Source organism: Myxine glutinosa, chromosome 6 (genome assembly GCF_964187855.1).
Source record: "Myxine glutinosa chromosome 6, kmMyxGlut1.1, whole genome shotgun sequence".
NCBI classification, from domain to species: Eukaryota; Metazoa; Chordata; class Myxini; order Myxiniformes; family Myxinidae; genus Myxine; species Myxine glutinosa.
In genome coordinates, this window is record NC_136266.1 from 16554898 (window position 1) to 16577402 (window position 22505).

Sequence of the window (22505 nt, forward strand, 5' to 3'; positions counted from 1 at the left end):
AGCCAACACCAGGCTGTTATTATAACTACTGTAAGTGTATTTATGTAAGCACGGCTGTCGTCCTTCCTTCTGCACTTTGTACCTCCATATAATAAGGTGTCAATCTACTGGAATCTGCAATACTTATGGGAAACCAGGAGATTTGAACCATCTGTTTTTAAAATTCCCTCTATACTAGGGCATGCCCGTACTATATATATATCTAAAATTATATCCCCCCCCCTCTATTTACATGAAATGGTTTGGTCCAAAGCGAACGTCTTGCGAGTGGTGACAATCCCCCCCCTCTATTTACATGCAATGGTTCGGTCCAAAGCGAACGGCTTCCGGAGTTTGGTAAAGAAATCGCCATCGCGTACACAAACGCGCAGGAAAGCGAATGAATCGCAAATTCGTTTTTATTAGTTGTAAAACATAGTTTAACGCCAACATAGTTTGCAAACGTGAAATAAATGAATACGCTCTCAAATGTGCCATCCGAGGCAGAGTGTGCCCGCCACGTTCGGCACACGCGATCGTTCGCTGCTCTCTGATTGGTTGAATCGTTTTTTGGACATAGCTCGGTAAGTAATTGTCCGATTAATATGAAACCTTGAAAAGGCACATCCTCGGGTCCCCAGCAATATACCTGGCAAGTTAAAAGTATATCGGACCCGTGGTTGTCGAGAAACAGCGGTCACAGACAAACAAACAAACGTACAGACGTACAGACAGACAGACAGAGATTACTGGAATTATAGATAGATGACAGACCCATATTGACTCTTTTCCAAAGCATGAAAGAGGTGGGGATTGGCATGTCAGATCTGCAAAACATTTTTTGCAATTTGAACCAAAAGCATTGCCGACTCTGGAAGGCGGTACTGAGATTTTTAAAAGAGAGCGAATGTTTTAAAAGAATGTGTGTGCATGTGTTCGCTCAGTTCCATGCTACGGTACAGTGGTAATTCATGGGCAAAAAAATTAATAAAAGACGGTTTGTATATCGTTGGTTGTTATCTCCATTTGTGGGTTTTACGAGGTGAAACAGAGTCCTACCAGGACCCAAAACGGAGTCCTACCAGAATCACCTCCGCTTTTTAGCGTGTGTGTGTGTGTGTGTGTGTGTGTGTGTGTGTGTGTGTGTGTGTGTGTGTGTGTGTGTGTGTGTGTGTGTGTGTGTGTGTGTGTGTGTGTGTGTGTGTGTGTGTGTGTGTGTGTGTGTGTGTGTGTGTGTCACATTTTCTCACAATTCATAACTTATAAACACACGAGTCACGGGGAAGGGTGGGAGTCCAGATGGAGGGTGTTGGGTGGAAGGAAGCAGGGGATGAGGAGGGAGGATAGAGTGGAAAGGGTGGGAAGAGGTAGGGGTGGGGTAGGAGGAGGTGGAAGGAAGGTGTGGTAGGAGAAGACAGGAGGGAGGGCAAGGTGTGTGGTGGGAGTCCAGCATGAGGGAGGCGCGTTGGAGGAGATGGGAGGGGGGAGGGGAAGGAGTGAAATTCTGGAAGGGTGGTGTGGGAAGAAGCATGGAATAGGATGGAATGAGGGAGGGGAAGGGATGACGGAGGGGAAGCGGTGGGAGAAATGTCGGATACCTTTGATAGTAAAAAAAATAATCCTTGTCAAAAAAGGGCTTCTTTTTCTTTCTTTCTGTCTACGTCTCAGCAGACCTGATTAGTTCCTTCTTTGTTTACTAAATTTACATCTTTGCTTCCCACACTTCCCCTTCCATTGCATCCATCTATTATATTGTTGCTCTTTAAATCTTCATCTATTTATGAGGTGTCAACCGTTAATCATTTGGGTTTATTCTTCATGTTCCACTTGATTTGTTATTTTCTTCTTTCCCCACCTCTATAGTCGTTTTCTGTTTACCTTCCTCTCTATTTCTTCCCTTACCCCTACCTAATACATTTAGATGAATTATATTAAAAAACAACAAAAATATTTCATTGAAATGTTTTCTCTTGCTATCGGCCTCTCCCAACTGCCCTCACCTTTCTTCCTTCTCTCTCCAATGCCTTCCTCATCATTCCCCCTCTCTGCCCATTTCTACCTCACCTGCTCATTTCTGTTTCTTATGTTTTCACTCTCGCATATGCCCCCATCACCCCTGTCCTTGAGCCCCAAGTCCCACACTTCCCTTCACTCCACCACCAATCCTCAACCACGTACAGAGCCACACATCATCCTACCCTTTCCATCTGGTCTACGGGCATCAGAGGTTTATGATTTAACCTTGTGGATCTCTTTCTTCAGGCTGCGGCCTTATCTTCAGATGTTATCTGTCTAACAGAAACTTTGCTTTAACAAGATTTTCAAGACTCACTAAACTTCTTCCCTGGATATTTCTAGCCCCATATGAGGCGTCAGCCCACCTGGGGCTCATATTGTACACCGCACCTTTCCTATGCCATCCCCAGGTGCTGCATAACGTCATTGACGGGCACCGAAGGGGGCTCGGCAATGACGCACGCTGAAAGGGAGTAATCAGTTTTCACTCTGGTTGTTTGTTTGTTTTTTCTTGTTTGGTTGTCCGGGCGATATATCTCAGCCATCCTTTGAGCTAGGAAGCTGAAATTTCGGCACAATAGTGAGCAAGTCCTTTGTCAAAAACGGTAGTTTTTGTTTTTTTCATTAATTAATTAATTGATGAGTTATTTCATTATTGGCGATTAATTAAGTACTTATATATTTCCTTTCTCTTCTAGGCAATATCTCAGGCACCTTTTGAGTTACGAAGCTGATATTTGGACATGCCAATGACCAAGTGATTTGGCTGCAAACGCTATTTTTGATTTATTGATTGATCAATTAATCATTTAATCGATTAATTATTTAATTATTTGATGAATGACTTTTTCTTTTTTTTTCAATTACAGATTCGGATGAAATGGTGGTGGTTTATGTGTTCTATGAGCGAATTGATTAATTATTTAATTTTTTTATGATTATTATTTATTTATTTTCATTATTATTAATTTATTTCTTTTCTTTCTCATCTGGGCAATATCTCAGGCACCTTTTGAGCTAGGGAGCTAATATTTGGACATGACAATGACCAAGTGATTTGTCTGTAAAGGGTATTTTTGATTTATTGATTAATTCATTAATTAATTAATTATTTAATTAGTCGATTAATGACTTAATTAATTTTTAAAAATTTAAGTTACAGATTCGGATGAAATGGTGGTGGTTTATGTGTTCTATGAGCCAATTGATTAATTATTTAATTTTTTATGATTATTATTTATTTATTTTCATTATTAATCACTTATATATTTTCTTTCTCATCTGGGCAATATCTCAGGCACCTTTTGAGCTAGGAAGCTAATATTTGGACATGACAGTGGACAATTGATGTGGCTATAAAGGATATTTTTGATTTATTAATTAATCATTTAATCGATTAATTATTTATTGATTAATCAATTAATTATTTTATTAATGACTTATTTAATTCAATTTCTAAAAGATACATCTTCGGATGAAGCACGAGTGGTTTAGTTATGCTATTAGCCAATTGATTGAGAAAATATTTTATGATAATCTTTTATTGATTTTAATTATGCAATTAATCAATCAATTATTGTACACCTCTCCCTCCCAATACAGTCTCTATGAGCTGAACTGCCGTATTGCCGGGCGCCGGAGGCGTCCCGGCAATGCTGCGCTGAAGGACATTTAATGATTTGGCATGGGGGCGGTGTACTTTGAATGTACACTACCGGTCAAAAGTTTTAGAACACCTCAATTTTTCCAGTTTTTATTGAAATTTATGCAGTTTAATGTCTCAATGTACTCTGAATTTAAGCATAGAACAAATAAACAATTGGAGATAAAAAAGAAATCATAGAATCATTTTGTTTAACAAAATTTAATTTAAAATTTTGACTCAGCAAAGTAGCCATCTTTTGCAGATATAACTGCCAAACACACTCGTGGCATTCTTTCTACAATGGAAATCAAATATTGTTCGGGAAGTTTTTCTCAACACTGTTGCAGAAGTTCCCACAAATGTGTTGCACTTATAGGTTGCTTTGCTTTCACCCTTCTGTCCAGTTCATCCCAAACCACCTCAATGGGGTTTATGTCTGGAGACTGTGCTGGCCATTCCATGATTTGAAACCTACCGCCTTGTTCTTTTCCTTGAAGGTAGTTTTGACATAGCCTGGAGGTGTGTTTCGGGTCATTATATTGCTGTAGGATGAACCTCTGACCAACTAGGCGTATACCAGAGGGTATTGCATGGCGCTGCAAAATGCTGTGGTAGCCCTTTTGGTTCAGGGTGCCAGTCACTATGTGCAAGTCGCCGACTCTGGATCCAGAAAAGGCGCCCCAAACCATCACGCTTCCTCCTCCATGTTTGACAGTTGGTGTCACACACTGAGGAACCATCCTTTCGCCTACTCGACCTCGTACAAAAACCCTGCGTGATGAACCAAAGATTTCAAATTTTGATTCATCGGTCCATAAGACCTTCTTCCAGTCTTCAGTAGTCCACTGTCGGTGCTTCATGGCCCAGGCAAGCCTCTTTTTCTTATTTTGCCATCTCAGCAATGGCTTTCTTACTGCCACTCGACCTGTCAAACCTGCAGCTCGAAGTCTTCTCTTCACAGTTGAAACTGAGACTTGCTTACATTGACCAGTGTTAAGCTGTGCTTGAAGCTGTTGTCCTGTGAGCCGCCTATTACGCAAGCTGTTGAATCTCAGAAACTTGTCTTCTGATTCTGTTGTGGCTTTGGGTCTGCCAGACCTCTTCCTGTCAGAGTTTCCTCCAGTTTCCAATATACTACTTCCTGCAGTGCAATATTGTCCAAATAATGCTTCAGAGGGTGTAATAACAGTCTGTTACAATACTGCTTTTATACAGACAGGGGGTTTGTAATCAAGTAATCAGCAGAGGTTGGAACACCTGTCGGAATTGTTTGCATCAACTTTTAAGGCTTAATTTACTTACATTGCTGCAGAACAGCTGTAAGTTGTTAACCCATTACTTGTTCCCTGAAGAAGGCCTTTTTTTACAATATAACTGTGCAATTTACATCATTTTCCCGTTTTTGCTAACCTAAACTTTTTTTTTAACCTCGAGCAGTTTACTGCTTACCTTTGTACCATTTCAGGTTATTCACTGGACATTAAACCATAAATTTCAATAAAAACTGGAAAAATTTAGGTGTTCTAAAACTTCTGACCACTAGAGTATCTGTACTTGTTTTGTCCTGTTTTGGTTCCATTTTTAGGTAGAAAACTCAGCTGCGCGCGCACATCATTTACAGTGGTGAAGGGAAATTTTAACTTTGTTTATAGTGCAATGTCAAATGCAGAATAAAATGACAGAAACAATCTCCTACCACATGCAGTGAGACTTAGACTGCAAGGTATGGTTACATTTGCTATGCGAAAGTGCACATGAGTGGCGCCATACCCATGCAAGAGCGCGTGGTGGTGCGTTCCAAGATGGAGTGCTTGTTGGGGTTGTTGAGCATTGATCTCTTGGCAAGGGAGATATCGGCAGTGACACGCGTGATGGCGACCCTGAAGAACACACATACGTCATACATCCACACCATGACCCCGCACCACAGGCCCACTGCATCCATCTTTCTTCGCCAAATTCTCATGATAAACTTGGAAGGTAAATCGAATAAAATATGACTCTCAAAATGGTAGTAACAGTGAAATATTCATAGTTTACATGTCATTATTATCACCAGTAATATATATGGTACTCACCTGCCTTCAAACCGGTGTTTCAGGAAATCAAACAGTGCTTTCTGCATCATATCAGTCACCTGTCGACAGGTTTGGAACACAAAGTTGGAAATATTGTTGAAAACAGAAAACGGGGGTATTTTGGTAATAAAGGCCCTTGGGGAATGTGGACTACAAAAAATACCTGGATATTAATAATACTTTAGGAGTACGTATATTTGTGTTTTCATGATATTTAATTGTAGTATCAATGAACCACCTTTAGAGGCCATTTTCCCCGCAGAGCAGGCGTTGGCCTTTTTTGGGCACCGTGGTCCCCTTTTTTGAAGCAATGTTTTATAGCCGGATGCCCTTCCTGCCACCAACCCTGTTAGTCGCCTCTTGCATCACACAGGGAATTACCAGTGAACTGGTACTCAATTTGCCGACCTCGGAACAATTTGCCGACCTCGGAAAGATGACAGGCTGAGTCAACCACCCTGGCGTTAATTCAGCGATCGACCGGGATTCGAACCCAGGATCCTAGGTATCCCAAGCCAGCACCCTAACCCCTAAGGTCTGGTATCAATGATTAAAGGGAATTATCATGTACATTGCCCATTGAGCAAAGACAAACATCTGAATTAGGAAAGTCTTTTTGGGATCCAAGTGATCTCGTTCTGCCCTAATCAGTTGTGCTTGCTTTTCTGTGGTTGATGATGTAACGCTGAGCAATGCTTTTCAACCTTTTTACAGTCAGAGTGCGTAAACAGTTTGCTGGTTTATGTCGTCATATTGATGGCAAACATGATATCAGTCCCATCAGCATTTGTTGGCTTTGGTTTTAATATTTTATTACCTCGTAACCCTTCAACGAAGGTCCAACAAACACCACAGGCCTCATGGAGGGCACCACGTCGTAAGGTGGAGTACCATCTGTCTAAAGAAAGAAAGAAAGAAAAAAATATGGAAGCTTGTCATATGGCATCACTACATTCAATGTAAACCACAAAGAAACCAAATGATATATTTACTTTGTTAACTTAAGTTTCCAATCTAAAGATTCAAATATAAAACTTTTCTGTTACTGTTTCTAATGTTACTACCCTACCTGAGGGACCATTCCATGCATTAACAACTCTGACTGAAAGAGGCCTGACTTACTACCACCTGTATTATACACTGCTCCTTTCCTATTCCATCTCCAGGCTATTTGGACACTTCAGTGACAAAGTGATTTGGCTATAAAGGATATTTTTGATTTATTAATTCATCAATTAATCAATTATTTATTTTTTCAATTAATTACTTAATTTTAAAAAAGGTACATATTCGGAGGAAACAGTGGTGGTTTTGGCATGCAATTAGCCAATTGATTATTTTAATTTACGAATTTTTTTTTTTTTTTTTAATGACACAAGTAATCAATTAATTTTTTTTTAACGTTATTTTACGATTTATTATTCATGATTTTACTAATATTATTTATTTCTTTTAATTAGAAAAGTAATCAATTAATTTTTTTTACGTTATTTTACGATTAATTATTCATTTTACGAAAATTATTTATTTATTTTAATGACAAGTAATCAATTAATTTTTTTTTTTACTTTATTTTACGATTCATTATTCATTATTTTACGAATATTATTTATTTGTTTTAATTAGAAAAGTAATCAATTAATTTTTTTTTACGTTATTTTATGCTTCATTATTCATTATTTTACGAATATTATTTATTTATTTTAATTACACAAGTAATCAATTTGAAAAAATTTTACGTTATTTTACAATTTATTATTCATTATTTTACGAATATCATTTATTTATTTTAATTAGAAAAGTAATCAATTAATTTTTTTTGCGTTATTTTATGATTCATTATTCATTATTTTACGAATATTATTTATTTGTTTTAATTAGAAAAGTAATCAATTAATTTTTTTTTAACGTTATTTTACGATTTATTATTCATTATTTTACGAATCTTATTTATTTATTTTCATTACACAAGTAATCAATTAATCAATCAATTATTTTATATCTAACCCTCCCAATTCCATACCCATGTGTTCCACAGCGGCATCGGCGCATGTCGCACTGGAGGATGTTATTTATTTATTTGACATGGGGTTGGTGTACTTTGAATGTATCTCCACTTGTTCTCCTCTTCTTTACTCTCAGGCTCCGGCCCCTGGTCATATCACTCCCCGTATATTCAGCTTAAAAACTCTTCTCCATTTATTTTGTGTAAACCTTTCATTATCTTAAACACTTCAATCAAATCCCCTCATAATCACCTCGTTTCACATGTGTAAAGTCTTGTCTCCTTCAGCTGCTCCTCATAGTTTAGTCCTGCTAGCCCCAGAATCAATGTAATAGCTCGACAGCCCCCATTACCCCCAATATCTACTATTACCACCCCAGATCCTTCTCCTGTGCGACATGCTCCAAGACTTATAAAGCGCATTCATTATTCTTACCAACCCCCAGCACCTTACATTTGTTCAGGGTAAATTTAATTTGCCAATATTTTACCCAACCCATGCAAGTATCAATACTTTCCTGAATCTGATCACCACCCTCTCTGTTATCTGAAGCCTCCTCTTCAACCCACTATCCACATCATTGATGTAATTCTCGTAAATGTTTTCAAGTGTGTGTGTGTGTTTGTTTGCGCGTCATTCTTTCAGGACGGAACCGTAGCACCTAGAGGCCACACAATCTGAGTGTACGTACTTCAGAATATGGGAAAGGTTTCAAGCTAGCACCCACAAATCTCCCTCACAAGATCATTTGCTGTCTGTATGTGTGTGCACATCCCAAAATCATTTAAAGAAACACACTAGTCCCGCTGGTCCACCAATTTTGCATGCATGCTGGGGGTACCCAGGGTCAGTTCATGTGCAAAACCCCTCTTCCCCACCTCCCCCGCAAAGCAATCTCTGTATGTGTGTGTTAATAAGTAGGAGCGCCAGCCCAGAGGGGAGAGCAGTACTCCATCAAGGTGTGGATAAAAGCCATGTAGGTGGATAGAAGTTCAGGTGTGTCAAGGAAGGACTTTGCACGATGGAGAACGCCAAGTCGGAGGTTGGCTTTGGAGGTGAACTAAGAAATGTGGTTTGCCCAAGAAAGATCATGGCTAATATTGAGGCCCAAAAGTTTGAGTGACTGGACTTTTCATGAGGATTGTTAAGAAAGTATATGGGGTGGCAGGCAGAGGGGTTGGGGGGGGGGGGGTTCCAGATGGACCTTTTTGATAGACATAGTGAGAGTGTAAGATTTGTCAGGATTGAAGGGCATGTTCCAACTGCTTGACCAGCTTGTGATTTTTTTCAAAGTCCGAAGAGAGGGAAGAGGCTGCTACCTACCTATCCTGAAGGAGGAGGATGTCATGGCAGATGGTGGAGTCACCAGCAAATAGATAAAGGTACTGGGGATTCCCAGTGTCAGGTCACTGGCTGTTACAGAAAATGCAGGATTTGATGTCAACTGCGATGTTGGATTCCATGACTTTTCTGATTATTGGATTTCCCAGACAGTCAGAGGGATCATTGGATGAAGATTAGGCTGAGTATTGTACCCAGACCACTGCCTTGGGACACTCCAGCCTTGACAGGGAGAGGAGATGAAAGGATTCTGCTGAGAGCCACACATTGTCTACGAGTGTAGAGGAAGTCAGCAAGACATGTGTGGAGTTGACTGTGGATGCCATAGGCAGAGGGTTTGGATAGTAAGGCAGGATGTATCAAAAGGACGAGATATGTGCAGAGAGACGGCCCTGATATCATGTCTGACATTGAGGGCCTCCATCCATTATTAGGATACCAGAAGCAGCATGTCCAAGGTAGAGTTACTTGGTGTGAATCCGAATTGATGATCTGAGATCCATCCGTAAGAGAAAGGGAAGGATTTCATACTAACTGTGATGTTGGATTCCATGACCTTCCTGATGATTGGAAGTAAGCTGATAGGTCTGTAGTTAAGGGGATCCGTTTTTGCACCTTTTATGTAATGCAGTGATGGTGGTGGGTTTCCAAGCAGATGGAGGATGACCTCATAGAAATGATAGGGTGTAAAGGGCAGAGAGAGGATGTGAAAGACCAGCAGAGCAGGATTTTAGGACATGTAAGCTGATGCCATCCGGTCCAGTTGCAGAGTCAGAGTCGAGGGTTGAAAGAACCTTCTCCACTTTGTCAGGTGCAAAAGACACAGAGTCCGGAAGCAGTTGGGTATGACAGGGAAGGATGAGTACCGAGAGTGAGTGGTCGGGAACACAAGATTTCTGAGCAAACACTGAATTGAGGCATTCGACCTTCTCCTGAGTGGTGTCTGCTGTGGTGCCATTTGAAGTGAGGGAAGGGATGGAGGGGAGCCTACACCAGAGACAGACTAGACTAGGTGCCACAAGGGCCACCAGGTGCCTCCAGGTGCAACAGCTCAGTTATGAAAGCGACACATTCTCATACGCTCGCTGTATGCCGATTACGGTAATCCAACATGTAAAACTTCACGGTGGTCCAAGATTATTGTTAAAATATTTTTTTGGGATTGGACAGGAAAGACATCAGCATCAAGGAACAATGTTTCGAGTGACAATTTTCAGTAATAAATTTAGTTGCAAAGAATTGAATGAATTATGGCTGAATTAATCATTTGGATCACGGTGTCCTTCTAAAATGGGGTCGAGTTGTCCAAGGTAGAGAGATAGAGATAGAGAGAGAGAGAGAGAGAGAGAGAGAGAGAGAGAGAGATAGAGAGAGAGATAGAGAAAGAGAGATAGAGAGATGTGGGAGAGAGAGAGATGTGGGAGAGATGCGGGAGAGTTAAATATTCCTTTAAATCTGTCCAAATGTTCCAGGAAAAAAAGATATTGCTCGTCATTGAATGAATATACCCAGTGCACAACCAGCACATTGCTGGATCATCAACTAATACAAGTGAAGCGAATATTTATAAGATAAAGATATAATGTACAGTATTACATGCACAAAATGGTGGTTATAATAGGTACATCTATAATAATAATAATAATAATAATAATAATAATAGTAGCAGAAAGAAGAACACATCTCATGAACTCATCAATAATTATGGCTGATAGTCGTGTGTTATATAATTAATAACAAATGCTCATACTCACCGATCTCTGTTTCTGCTTTCCTGGAAGAAAACAAAAGGAAATGGACATTAAACACAAAAGTGACTCTTCTAGAATAAACACCTGCATTTAGTACACAGGTAAATAGCATGGGGGGAGATAGAGAGATGGGGAGAGAGAGAGAGATGTGGGAGAGAGAAAGATGTGGGAGAGAGAGAGATGTGGGAGAGAGAGAGATGTGGGAGAGAGAGAGATGTGGGAGAGAGAGAGATGCGGGAGAGAAAGAGAGATGTGGGAGAGAAAGAGAGATGTGGGAGAGAAAGAGAGATGTGGGAGAGAAAGAGAGATGTGGGAGAGAGAGAGATGTGGGAGAGAGAGAGATGTGGGAGAGAGAGAAAGATGTGGGAGAGAGAGAGAGATGTGGGAGAGAGAGATGTGGGAGAGAGAGAGAGATGTGGGAGAGAGAGATGTGGAAGAGAGAGAGAGATGTGGGAGAGAGAGATGTGGAAGAGAGAGAGAGCGAGATGTGGGAGAGAGAGATGTGGAAGAGAGAGAGAGATGTGGGACAGAGTTAGGGTGGAGATAGGAAGAGAGAGAGAGAGATGTGGGAGAGAGAGATGTGGAAGAGAGAGAGAGATGTGGAAGTGAGAGAGAGATGTGAGAGAGAGATGTGAGAGAGAGATGTGGGAGAGAGAGAGATGTGAGAGAGAGAGATGTGGGAGAGAGAGAGAGAGAGAGAGAGAGAGAGAGAGAGAGAGAGAGAGAGATAGAGATAGAGAGATAGAGATAGAGAGATAGAGAGATGTGGGAGAGAGAGAGATGTGGGAGAGAGAGAGAGAGAGAGAGATGTGGGAGAGAGAGAGAGATGTGGGAGAGAGAGTGAGATGTGGAAGAGAGAGTGAGATGTGGAAGAGAGAGAGATGTGGAAGAGAGAGAGAGAGATGTGGAAGAGAGAGAGAGAGAGAGATGTGGGAGAGAGAGATGTGGAAGAGAGAGATGTGGGAGAGAGAGATGTGGAAGAGAGAGAGATGCGGGAGAGAAAGAGAGATGTGGGAGAGAGAGAGAGATGTGGAAGAGAGAGAGAGAGATGTGGGAGAGAGAGAGAGATGTGGGAGAGAGAGTGAGATGTGGAAGAGAGAGTGAGATGTGGAAGAGAGAGAGATGTGGAAGAGAGAGAGAGAGAGATGTGGAAGAGAGAGAGAGAGAGATGTGGGAGAGAGAGATGTGAAAGAGAGAGAGAGATGTGGGAGAGAGAGATGTGGAAGAGAGAGAGAGATGCGGGAGAGAAAGAGAGATGTGGGAGAGAGAGAGAGATGTGGAAGAGAGAGAGAGATGTGGGAGAGAGAGAGAGATGTGGAAGAGAGAGAGATGCGGGAGAGAAAGAGAGATGTGGGAGAGAGAGAGAGATGTGGAAGAGAGAGAGAGAGATGTGGGAGAGAGAGATGTGGGAGAGAGAGAGATGTGGGAGAGAGAGAGATGCGGGAGGGAAAGAGAGATGTGGGAGAGAAAGAGAGATGTGGGAGAGAGAGAGATGTGGGAGGGAAAGAGAGATGTGGGAGAGAGAGATGTGGGAGAGAGAGAGATGCGGGAGGGAAAGAGAGATGTGGGAGAGAGAGAGAGATGTGGGAGAGAGAGATGTGGGAGAGAGAGAGATGCGGGAGGGAAAGAGAGATGTGGGAGAGAAATAGAGATGTGGGAGAGAGAGAGAGATGCGGGAGGGAAAGAGAGATGTGGGAGAGAAAGAGAGATGTGGGAGAGAGAGAGATGTGGAAGAGAGAGAGAGAGATGTGGGAGAGAGAGAGATGCGGGAGGGAAAGAGAGATGTGGGAGAGAAAGAGAGATGCGGGAGGGAAAGAGAGATGTGGGAGAGAGAGAGAGATGTGGAAGAGAGAGAGATGCGGGAGAGAAAGAGAGATGTGGGAGAGAGAGAGATGTGGAAGAGAGAGAGAGAGATGTGGGAGAGAGAGAGAGAGAGATGTGGGAGAGAGAGATGTGGGAGAGAGAGATGCGGGAGAGAAAGAGAGATGTGGAAGAGAGAGAGAGATGTGGGAGAGAGAGAGAGATGTGGGAGAGAGAGAGATGTGGAAGAGAGAGAGAGAGAGATGTGGGAGAGAGAGAGAGAGATGTGGGAGAGAGAGATGTGGGAGAGAGAGATGCGGGAGGGAAAGAGAGATGTGGGAGAGAAAGAGAGATGTGGGAGAGAGAGAGATGTGGAAGAGAGAGAGAGAGATGTGGGAGAGAGAGATGTGGGAGAGAGTTAGGGTGGAGATAGGAAGAGAGAGAGAGATGTGGGAGAGAGAGATGTGGAAGAGAGAGAGAGATGTGGGAGAGAGAGATGTGGAAGAGAGAGAGAGATGTGGGAGAGAAAGATGTGGAAGAGAGAGACAGGGTGAGGGAAACAGAGGGCACAAGTAAGAGGACAGGGTGAGGGAAACAGAGGGCACAAGTAAGAGGACAGGGTGAGGGAAACAGAGGGCACAAGTAAGAGGACAGGGTGAGGGAAACAGAGGGCACAAGTAAGAGGACAGGGTGAGGGAAACAGAGGGCACAAGTAAGAGGACAGGGTGAGGGAAACAGAGGGCACAAGTAAGAGGACAGGGTGAGGGAAACAGAGGGCACAAGTGAGAGGACAGGGTGACGGAAACAGTGAGCACAAGTAAGAGGACAGGGTGATGGAAACAGAGGGCACAAGTAAGAGGACAGGGTGAGGGAAACAGAGGACACAAGTGAGAGGACAGGGTGAGGGAAGCAGAGGGCACAAGTAAGAGGACAGGGTGAGGGAAACAGAGGGCACAAGTGAGAGGACAGGGTGACGGAAACAGAGGACACAAGTGAGAGGACAGGGTGAGGGAAACAGAGGACACAAGCGAGAGGACAGGGTGAGGGAAACAGAGGGCACAAGTAAGAGGACAGGGTGAGGGAAACAGAGGGCACAAGTAAGAGGACAGGGTGAGGGAAACAGAGGGCACAAGTAAGAGGACAGGGTGAGGGAAACAGAGGGCACAAGTAAGAGGACAGGGTGAGGGAAACAGAGGGCACAAGTGAGAGGACAGGGTGAGGGAAACAGAGGACACAAGCGAGAGGACAGGGTGAGGGAAACAGAGGGCACAAGTAAGAGGACAGGGTGAGGGAAACAGAGGGCACAAGTAAGAGGACAGGGTGAGGGAAACAGAGGACACAAGCGAGAGGACAGGGTGAGGGAAACAGAGGGCACAAGTGAGAGGACAGGGTGAGGGAAACAGAGGACACAAGCGAGAGGACAGGGTGAGGGAAACAGAGGGCACAAGTAAGAGGACAGGGTGAGGGAAACAGAGGGCACAAGTAAGAGGACAGGGTGAGGGAAACAGAGGACACAAGTAAGAGGACAGGGTGAGGGAAACAGAGGGCACAAGTAAGAGGACAGGGTGAGGGAAACAGAGGGCACAAGTAAGAGGACAGGGTGAGGGAAACAGAGGACACAAGTGAGAGGACAGGGTGAGGGAAACAGAGGACACAAGCGAGAGGACAGGGTGAGGGAAACAGAGGGCACAAGTAAGAGGACAGGGTGAGGGAAACAGAGGGCACAAGTAAGAGGACAGGGTGAGGGAAACAGAGGACACAAGCGAGAGGACAGGGTGAGGGAAACAGAGGGCACAAGTAAGAGGACAGGGTGAGGGAAACAGAGGGCACAAGTAAGAGGACAGGGTGAGGGAAACAGAGGGCACAAGTGAGAGGACAGGGTGAGGGAAACAGAGGGCACAAGTAAGAGGACAGGGTGAGGGAAACAGAGGACATAAGTGAGAGGACAGGGTGAGGGAAACAGAGGACACAAGTGAGAGGACAGGGTGAGGGAAACAGAGGGCACAAGTAAGAGGACAGGGTGAGGGAAACAGAGGGCACAAGTGAGAGGACAGGGTGAGGGAAACAGAGGGCACAAGTAAGAGGACAGGGTGACGGAAACAGAGGGCACAAGTAAGAGGACAGGGTGAGGGAAACAGAGGCCACAAGTGAGAGGACAGGGTGAGGGAAACAGAGGACACAAGTGAGAGGACAGGGTGAGGGAAACAGAGGGCACAAGTAAGAGGACAGGGTGAGGGAAACAGAGGGCACAAGTGAGAGGACAGGGTGAGGGAAACAGAGGGCACAAGTAAGAGGACAGGGTGAGGGAAACAGAGGGCACAAGTAAGAGGACAGGGTGAGGGAAACAGAGGGCACAAGTAAGAGGACAGGGTGAGGAACACAGATGACACAAGTAAGAGGACAGGGTGAGGGAAACAGAGGGCACAAGTAAGAGGACAGGGTGAGGGAAACAGAGGGCACAAGTAAGAGGACAGGGTGAGGAACACAGATGACACAAGTAAGAGGACAGGGTGAGGGAAACAGAGGGCACAAGTAAGAGGACAGGGTGAGGGAAACAAAGGGCACAAGTAAGAGGACAGGGTGAGGGAAACAGAGCGCACAAGTAAGAGGACAGGGTGAGGGAAACAGAGGGCACAAGTAAGAGGACAGGGTGAGGAACACAGATGACACAAGTAAGAGGACAGGGTGAGGGAAACAGAGGGCACAAGTAAGAGGACAGGGTGAGGGAAACAGAGGGCACAAGTAAGAGGACAGGGTGAGGGAAACAGAGGGCACAAGTAAGAGGACAGGGTGAGGGAAACAGAGGGCACAAGTAAGAGGACAGGGTGAGGAACACAGATGACACAAGTAAGAGGACAGGGTGAGGGACACAGATGACACAAATGAGAGGACAAGGTGAGGGACACAGATGAGACATGGTGAGGGACACAGAGGACATAACGTAAGGAACACAGAGGACACATGGTGAGCTATAAAAAGATTGCACATGTGAAAGAATGTTATAGTTTAAATTGAGAAGAAAAAGTATTAAAGTATTTCTTTTTCGACCCATTAGGCTAAATAAAAGTACATTATTGGTAATAAATTAATCTCTCAAGGTGTTTCCTCATCCCACATCAATTCATAACATGATTATGATAAACACAAGTCTGTACCAGCATGTACTTCGTAAACCGACCAGTATTCTTATGGTCTGGGACAAATGGGGTCCATGGGGGAGGGTGGGGAGGGCAGGGGACCTGAGGGGCCTTCATTGGTCTGGGAGGGATGGGGTCCATGGTGGGGGGGGGGGCAGGGGAGATAAGAGGCCTTCATTAATCTGGGAGGGATGGGGTCCATGGTGGGGGGGGGGGCAGGGGAGATAAGAGGCCTTCATTAATCTGGGAGGGATGGGGTTCATGGCGGGGGGGGGGGCAGGGGAGATAAGAGGCCTTCATTAATCTGGGAGGGATGGGGTTCATGGCGGGGGGTGGGGGCAGGGGAGATAAGAGGCCTTCATTAATTTTGGAGGGATGGGGTCCATGTGGGGGGGGGGCGGGGGGAGGGCAGGGGAGATAAGAGGCCTTCATTAATCTGGGAGGGATGGGGTCCATGTGGGGGGGGGGCGCGGAGGTGGGGGGCGCGGAGGTGGGGGGGCGGGGAGGTGGGGAGGGCAGGGGAGCTAAGAGGCCTTCATTGGTCTGGCTCCATTTTCTTAAAACTGTTGAGGAAGTTTGCATCTTCGTGTATATTTCCCATTGCAAACACCTGTGGCCAGTAGGTAAGATATTGACCATGGCTGCCATCATGGATGACAGACATGATCAGCATCGAATGTATTCAATGACCTTTGCTCTCATATATGAGCAATATCAATATCGACTGTTGATCCAAGCGTGTTGAAAGCAGCATCCTGCCCCCCCAAGCCCCCCAACCCTACAGGTAGTAATTACCATATGTTGGTGTCGGAGTTGATCTTCGTGTTGCCCCATCTCCAAGTCCCATGCTAGATAGTCCCGATTTTCTGCAAGCAGGAAAATTCAGAATTTGAGATAATTTATATTATTGTCTGGAAATCTTTAATCGACCAGGACATGTTTTATAATTCCCCAACATTTGCATAGTCTGTACTGTATTACCTGTTAAATAATTATCACAGGCTCATGGAGGAGCTTACACATCTAGACTGCCTGCAGGACAAGGCCATGTGGTGACAGCAGACGACTTGATATGGCCTGGCCCAACATGGTATAGCCTGGCCCAACATGGTATGGTATGGTATGGCTCAACATGGTATGGTGTGGCCCAACATGGTATGGTATGGCTCAACATGGTATGGTGTGGCCCAACATGGTATGGTATGGCCCAACATGGTATGGTATGGCTCAACATGGTATGGTGTGGCCCAACATGGTATGGTATGGTATGGCTCAACATGGTATGGTGTGGCCCAACATGGTATGGTATGGCTCAACATGGTATGGTGTGGCCCAACATGGTATGGTATGGCCAAACATGGTATGGTATGGCCCAACATGGTATGGCATGGCCAAACATGGTATGATTGGTATGGTATGGCATGGCCCAACATGGTATGGTATGGCCCAACATGGTATGGTATGGCCCAACATGGTATGGTATGGCCCAACATGGTATGGTATGGCCCAACATGGTATGGTATGGCCCAACATGGTATGGTATGGCCAAACATGGTATGGTATGGCCCAACATGGTATGGTATGGCCCAACATGGTATGGTATGGCCCAACATGGTATGGTATGGCCAAACATGGTATGGTATGGCCCAACATGGTATGGTATGGTATGGCCCAACATGGTATGGCATGGCCCAACATGGTATGGTATGGCCAAACATGGTATGGTATGGCCCAACATGGTGTGGTATGGCCCAACATGGTATGGTATGGCCAAACATGGTATGGTATGGCCCAAAATGGTATGGCATGGCCAAACATGGTATGGTATGGCCCAACATGGTATGGTATGGCCCAACATGGTGTGGTATGGCCCAACATGGTATGGTATGGCCCAACATGGTATGGTATGGCCAAACATGGTATGGTATGGCCCAAAATGGTATGGCATGGCCAAACATGGTATGGTATGGCCCAACATGGTATGGTATGGCCCAACATGGTATGGCATGGCCAAACATGGTATGGCATGGCCAAACATGGTATGGCATGGCCAAACATGGTATGGTATGGCCCAACATGGTACGGTATGGCCCAACATGGTACGGCATGGCCCAACATGGTATGGCATGGCCCAACATGGTATGGTATTGCCAAACATGGTATGGCCAAACATGGTATGGCCCAACATGGTATGGCATGGCCCAACATGGTATGGTATGGCCAAACATGGTTATGGCCCAACATGGTATGGCCCAACATGGTATGGTATGGCCCAAATATAATGATGTAAGTGTTCAAATGGTAACAACAAAGAGGTCAACCCAAGTTGAATTAGTGAACAAATTCTCTGGCCTTTGATTTTTTTCAGCAGACACCGAATTCCTGTGTTTGTGTAAAAACAAATCTTGATCGTCAACAAGTGATGTTTGTATCAAAAATAAATCCAGGTCGATTTCAAAAGTGATCTATTTGAATCCCTTAAAACCTCGGATAGGGCTGGCAGGATGGCCTGGAGGTGGTGCGCACACTCACCTCTAGCCTCGGTTCAAATCCAGACGCAGCTATAAACGATCATCCCGGAGTTTCACAGGCAGGTGGTTTCATTAACGTGTGCCATCCCAAAGAGAGACGTTAATCTGGGAGTGCCGTCTGCATTAGTTAGTGCATGTTAAAGATCCCATGGTGTCCTTCGTAAAGAGTGAAGAAGATGGTGATGATGGTGATGATTGTGATTATCTTGATGGTGATGATACCCGGTGTGTACCCCAGTTTAGAATAGGTACACCGTATCCCTGCGTGTCGTAAGAGGTGACGAAAAGGGTTGGCGTCACGAAGGGCATCCGGCCATAAAAAAACATTGCCTCAAAAAGAGAACCATGACAATTACGACTACATATGGGCAGGGTCCAGCCCGAAGTACCCCGTAGGCGACCCCACTCCCTCTCGTCAAAACTCAAGGTGGGGAACCCGATCGAAGCAAGGGTGGAAATCACTCCATTTATGACGACGAAACGTCTGATGCCCGACGTGGAGATCGGTTTCTGAGATTTGGGACATGGAATGTAGGGACAATGACAGGAAGATCAGGAGAAGTGGTGGAAGTATTGGTCAGAAGAAGAGTGGACATATGTTGTGTGCAGGAGACGAGATGGAAGGGAAGTGGTGTGAGAATGGTGAAGGGTAGGCAGGGACAGAAATACAGGTTTGTGTGGCAAGGGTGCCCGGAGGGCGTGAATGGTGTTGGTGTTCTGTTTTCTGAGGAGTTTGTAGACAGTGTGGTGAGTGTGACTAGAGTGAGTGAAAGGTTGATGATGGTGAAAATGATGATTGGAAAGCTCTTGGTGAACATCATCTCGGGATATGCTCCGCAGGTTGGTCGGAGCGATGAAGAGAAGGACAAGTTCTGGTGTGCGATAGAGAAGTTGATGGAAAACGTGAAAGATGAGGAAGTTGTTGTGGTAGGAGGAGACGTAAATGGACATGTGGGAAGGAGTATGGATGGTTTTGAGGGAGTTCATGGGGGTTACGGATATGGTGTGAGGAATGGAGATGGTGAAAGGATTTTGGAGTTTGTTGATGGAGCTGATTTGTTGATTTGTAATACTCAGTTCCAGAAAGAGGATAATAAGCTTGTTACATACACGTCAGGTGGTTCGACGACAACCGTTTACTACCTGCTGGTGCGTAGGCGAGATAGGGGGCACCTCCGGGACACAAAGGTGATCCCGGGGGAGGAGGCTGTTTCACAGCACCACTTGGTTGTCTGCGACATAAGGGTGAAAGGTGCGAGGAGAGCTCGGTGGGTGAAGTACCAACCGAGAATAAAGGTGTGGAGGTTGAAAGAGGTGACAGTGAGGGAGGCATTAAAAGAGAGGCTGAGTATGGTGGAGGATGATGTGGTTGAGCTTGAAGGTGGTTGGATGTCAATCAAAGATAGTCTGTTGGGAGCCGTTGGTGACGTATGTGGATGGACAAAAGGACCACCGAGGCACTCGGAAACATGGTGGTGGGATGATGACGTTGGAAAGAGGATTGACGAGAAGAGGAAGAAGTTCAAGGAGTGGCAGAAGGCGAAGGGTATGGGGGCAGAAAAGGCAGACCATGAAAGTTATAAGGCAGCCAGGAAGGCTGCAAAGAAAAAGGTAGCAAAGGCGCAGGAGGCATGTAGGAAAATGTTCGGAGAACGCTTGGATTCGGAAGAGGGTCAGAGAGCGGTATTCGGGATTGCAAAGCAGATAGCGAAAGAGAGGTGTGATGTGATGGGGGTGAGTTGCTTGAAGGATGAAGTGGGACAAATCGTTGTGGACCCAGATGGAATTAAAGGAAGATGGAAGAGATATATGGAAATACTGTTGAATGCAGAGAATGAATGGGATGGCAACAAAGAGAGTAACCCAGTTTTAGGACCGGCAGAGAAGATAACCGAGAAGGAAGTTGAGGAAGCGATAAAAGCAATGAAGAGTAGAAAAGCGGGAGGGCCGACGGGAGTTGTGGGAGATATGTTGAAGGCAGCAGGAAGTTGGGGTGTGAAGAGAATGACAGAGATCTGCAATCTTGTGGTGAAAGAAGGCCGCATTCCAGTGGATTGGGAACTGAGTACCCTCGTCCCTCTATACAAGGGGAAAGGTGACCCTCTGGACTGTGGCTCGTATCGAGCGATAAAGTTATTGGAGCACGGAATGAAGGTATTGGAAAGGGTGTTGGAGAGGAGGATAAGGAAGAAAGTGAAGATTGACGAAATGCAGTTTGGATTTATGCCAGGAAGAGGAACGACAGACATGCTTTTTATTGTTGGGCAGTTGCAGGAGAAGTATATGGAGAAGAGGAAGAAGTTGTTTCTTGGCTTTGTTGATCTGGAGAAAGCATTCGATAGGGTTCCATGTGAAGTAGTGACATGGGCATTGAGGAGGTTAGGAGTGGAGGAATGGTTGATCAGAGTAGTGATGGCAATGTACAAAAGAGCGCGCACAGCGGTTAGGACGAAGGACGGGAACAGTGGTGAGTTTGAGGTGAAGGTGGGAGTGCATCAGGGGTCGGTACTAAGTCCACTACTATTTGTAGCTGTGATGGAGGTGCTGGCTCAGAATGTAAAGGAGGGTTTACCGTGGGAGTTGTTGTATGCAGATGATCTGGTGTTGATTGCAGAAAGTATGGATGGACTGAAGGAGAAGATGAACAAGTGGAAGGAATGTATGGAGACAAAAGGTCTGAAGGTGAATATCGGAAAAACGAAGGTGATGGCAAGTGGTAAAGCATGTGGTGAGGTGGAAAGAACTGGGAAGTGGCCGTGTGCTATGTGCAGGAAGGGTGTCGGAGTGAATTCCATTCAATGTACAATGTGCGCTGAGTGGGTTCATCAAAAATGTAGTGGTCTGAGAGGGTCATTAACCAGTGTGGCAGCTACATTCAAGTGTAAGGTGTGCACAGAGGGAGCTGCAGATGGAGGAAATGTTGCGTTGGATCTTGGAGATGGCGTGAAGCTGGAAGGTGTGAAAACATTTTGTTATCTTGGAGACATGCTGAATGGAGAAGGTGGATCAGACTCGGCAACGGTTGCTCGAGTGAGATGTACATGGAAGAAGTTTCGGGAACTGAGTGGTGTGCTGACGAGGAGAGCAGTATCATTGAAGCTGAAGGTAAAGGTGTATGCTGCATGTGTGAGAAGTGTTATGATTTATGGGAGCGAGACATGGGTAATGAACGCAGAGCAGCAATGAAGGCTGGAAAGGGTGGAAATGCGAATGGTTTGGTGGATGTGCGGAGTATCGTTGAGAGAGAGGAAGACAAATGATGAATTGCGAAAGATGATGGGAATAGAGCCTGTGATTGATGCTGTGAAGAGGAACAGGTTGAGATGGTTTGGTCATGTGTTGAGGAAGGATGAAAGTGACTGGTTGAAAAGTGATGGAAATGAATGTAGAAGGAAGTAGAGGACAGGGAAGACTGAGAAAGACTTGGCTAAAGATGGTGGAAGACGAAATGCGGGCAAGGGGGTTAACAAGGAGAGATGCAGAAAATAGGGCAAAATGGAGAACATTGTCATGGGGACCGCAAGGCTGACCCCCGCTCTTGCCGGGAAAATGGCCTTAAAATGCCTGTTGTTGTTGTTGTTGTTTGATGGTGATAGTGATTATTTTCATGGTGATGATGATGATTGTGATTATCTTGATGGTGATGATGATGATGATGGTGATTATCTTGATGGTGGTGATGATGGTGGTGATGAAGATTGTGATGAGGATGGTGATGAGGATGGTGATGAGGATGGTGATGATGTTGATGGTGATGATGGTGATAATAATGATGGTGATGATGGTGATGATGACGATTGTGATGATGATGATGGTGATTATCTTGATGGTGATGATGATTGTGATTATCTTGATGGTGATGATGGTGATGATGGTGATTTTCTTGATGGTGGTGATGATGGTGATGATAATGATGGTGGTGATGAGGATGGTGGTGATGAAGATGGTGATGAGGATGGTGGTGATGAAGATGGTGATGAGGATGGTGATGATGGTGATGATAATGATGGTGATGATGGTGATGATAATGATGGTGGTGATGAGGATGGTGGTGATGAAGATGGTGATGAGGATGGTGATGATAATGATGGTGATGATGGTGATTATCTTGATGGTGATGATGGTGGTGATGATGATGGTGATTATCTTGATGGTGATGATGGTGGTGATGAAGATGGTGATTATGATGGTGATAATGAAGATGATGACGAAGGTGATGAT

At 44.8% G+C, this 22505-nt stretch overlaps 1 protein-coding gene across 2 annotated transcripts in view; it reads right to left on the reverse strand.

Moving 5' to 3' along the window:
* LOC137429609 (voltage-dependent L-type calcium channel subunit beta-3) overlaps positions 1 to 22505 on the reverse strand; it is a 324798-nt gene that overhangs the window by 85593 nt on the left and 216700 nt on the right. For both annotated transcript variants that reach the window (XM_068119656.2, XM_078779633.1), the window contains exons 5-9: positions 16549 to 16619; positions 10820 to 10839; positions 6536 to 6616; positions 5719 to 5777; positions 5411 to 5520 (exon numbers count right to left, since the gene is read on the reverse strand). In XM_068119656.2, the coding sequence (XP_067975757.2) occupies positions 5411 to 5520; positions 5719 to 5777; positions 6536 to 6616; positions 10820 to 10839; positions 16549 to 16619 (341 nt within the window). The remainder of the gene's footprint in view (positions 1 to 5410; positions 5521 to 5718; positions 5778 to 6535; positions 6617 to 10819; positions 10840 to 16548; positions 16620 to 22505) is intronic.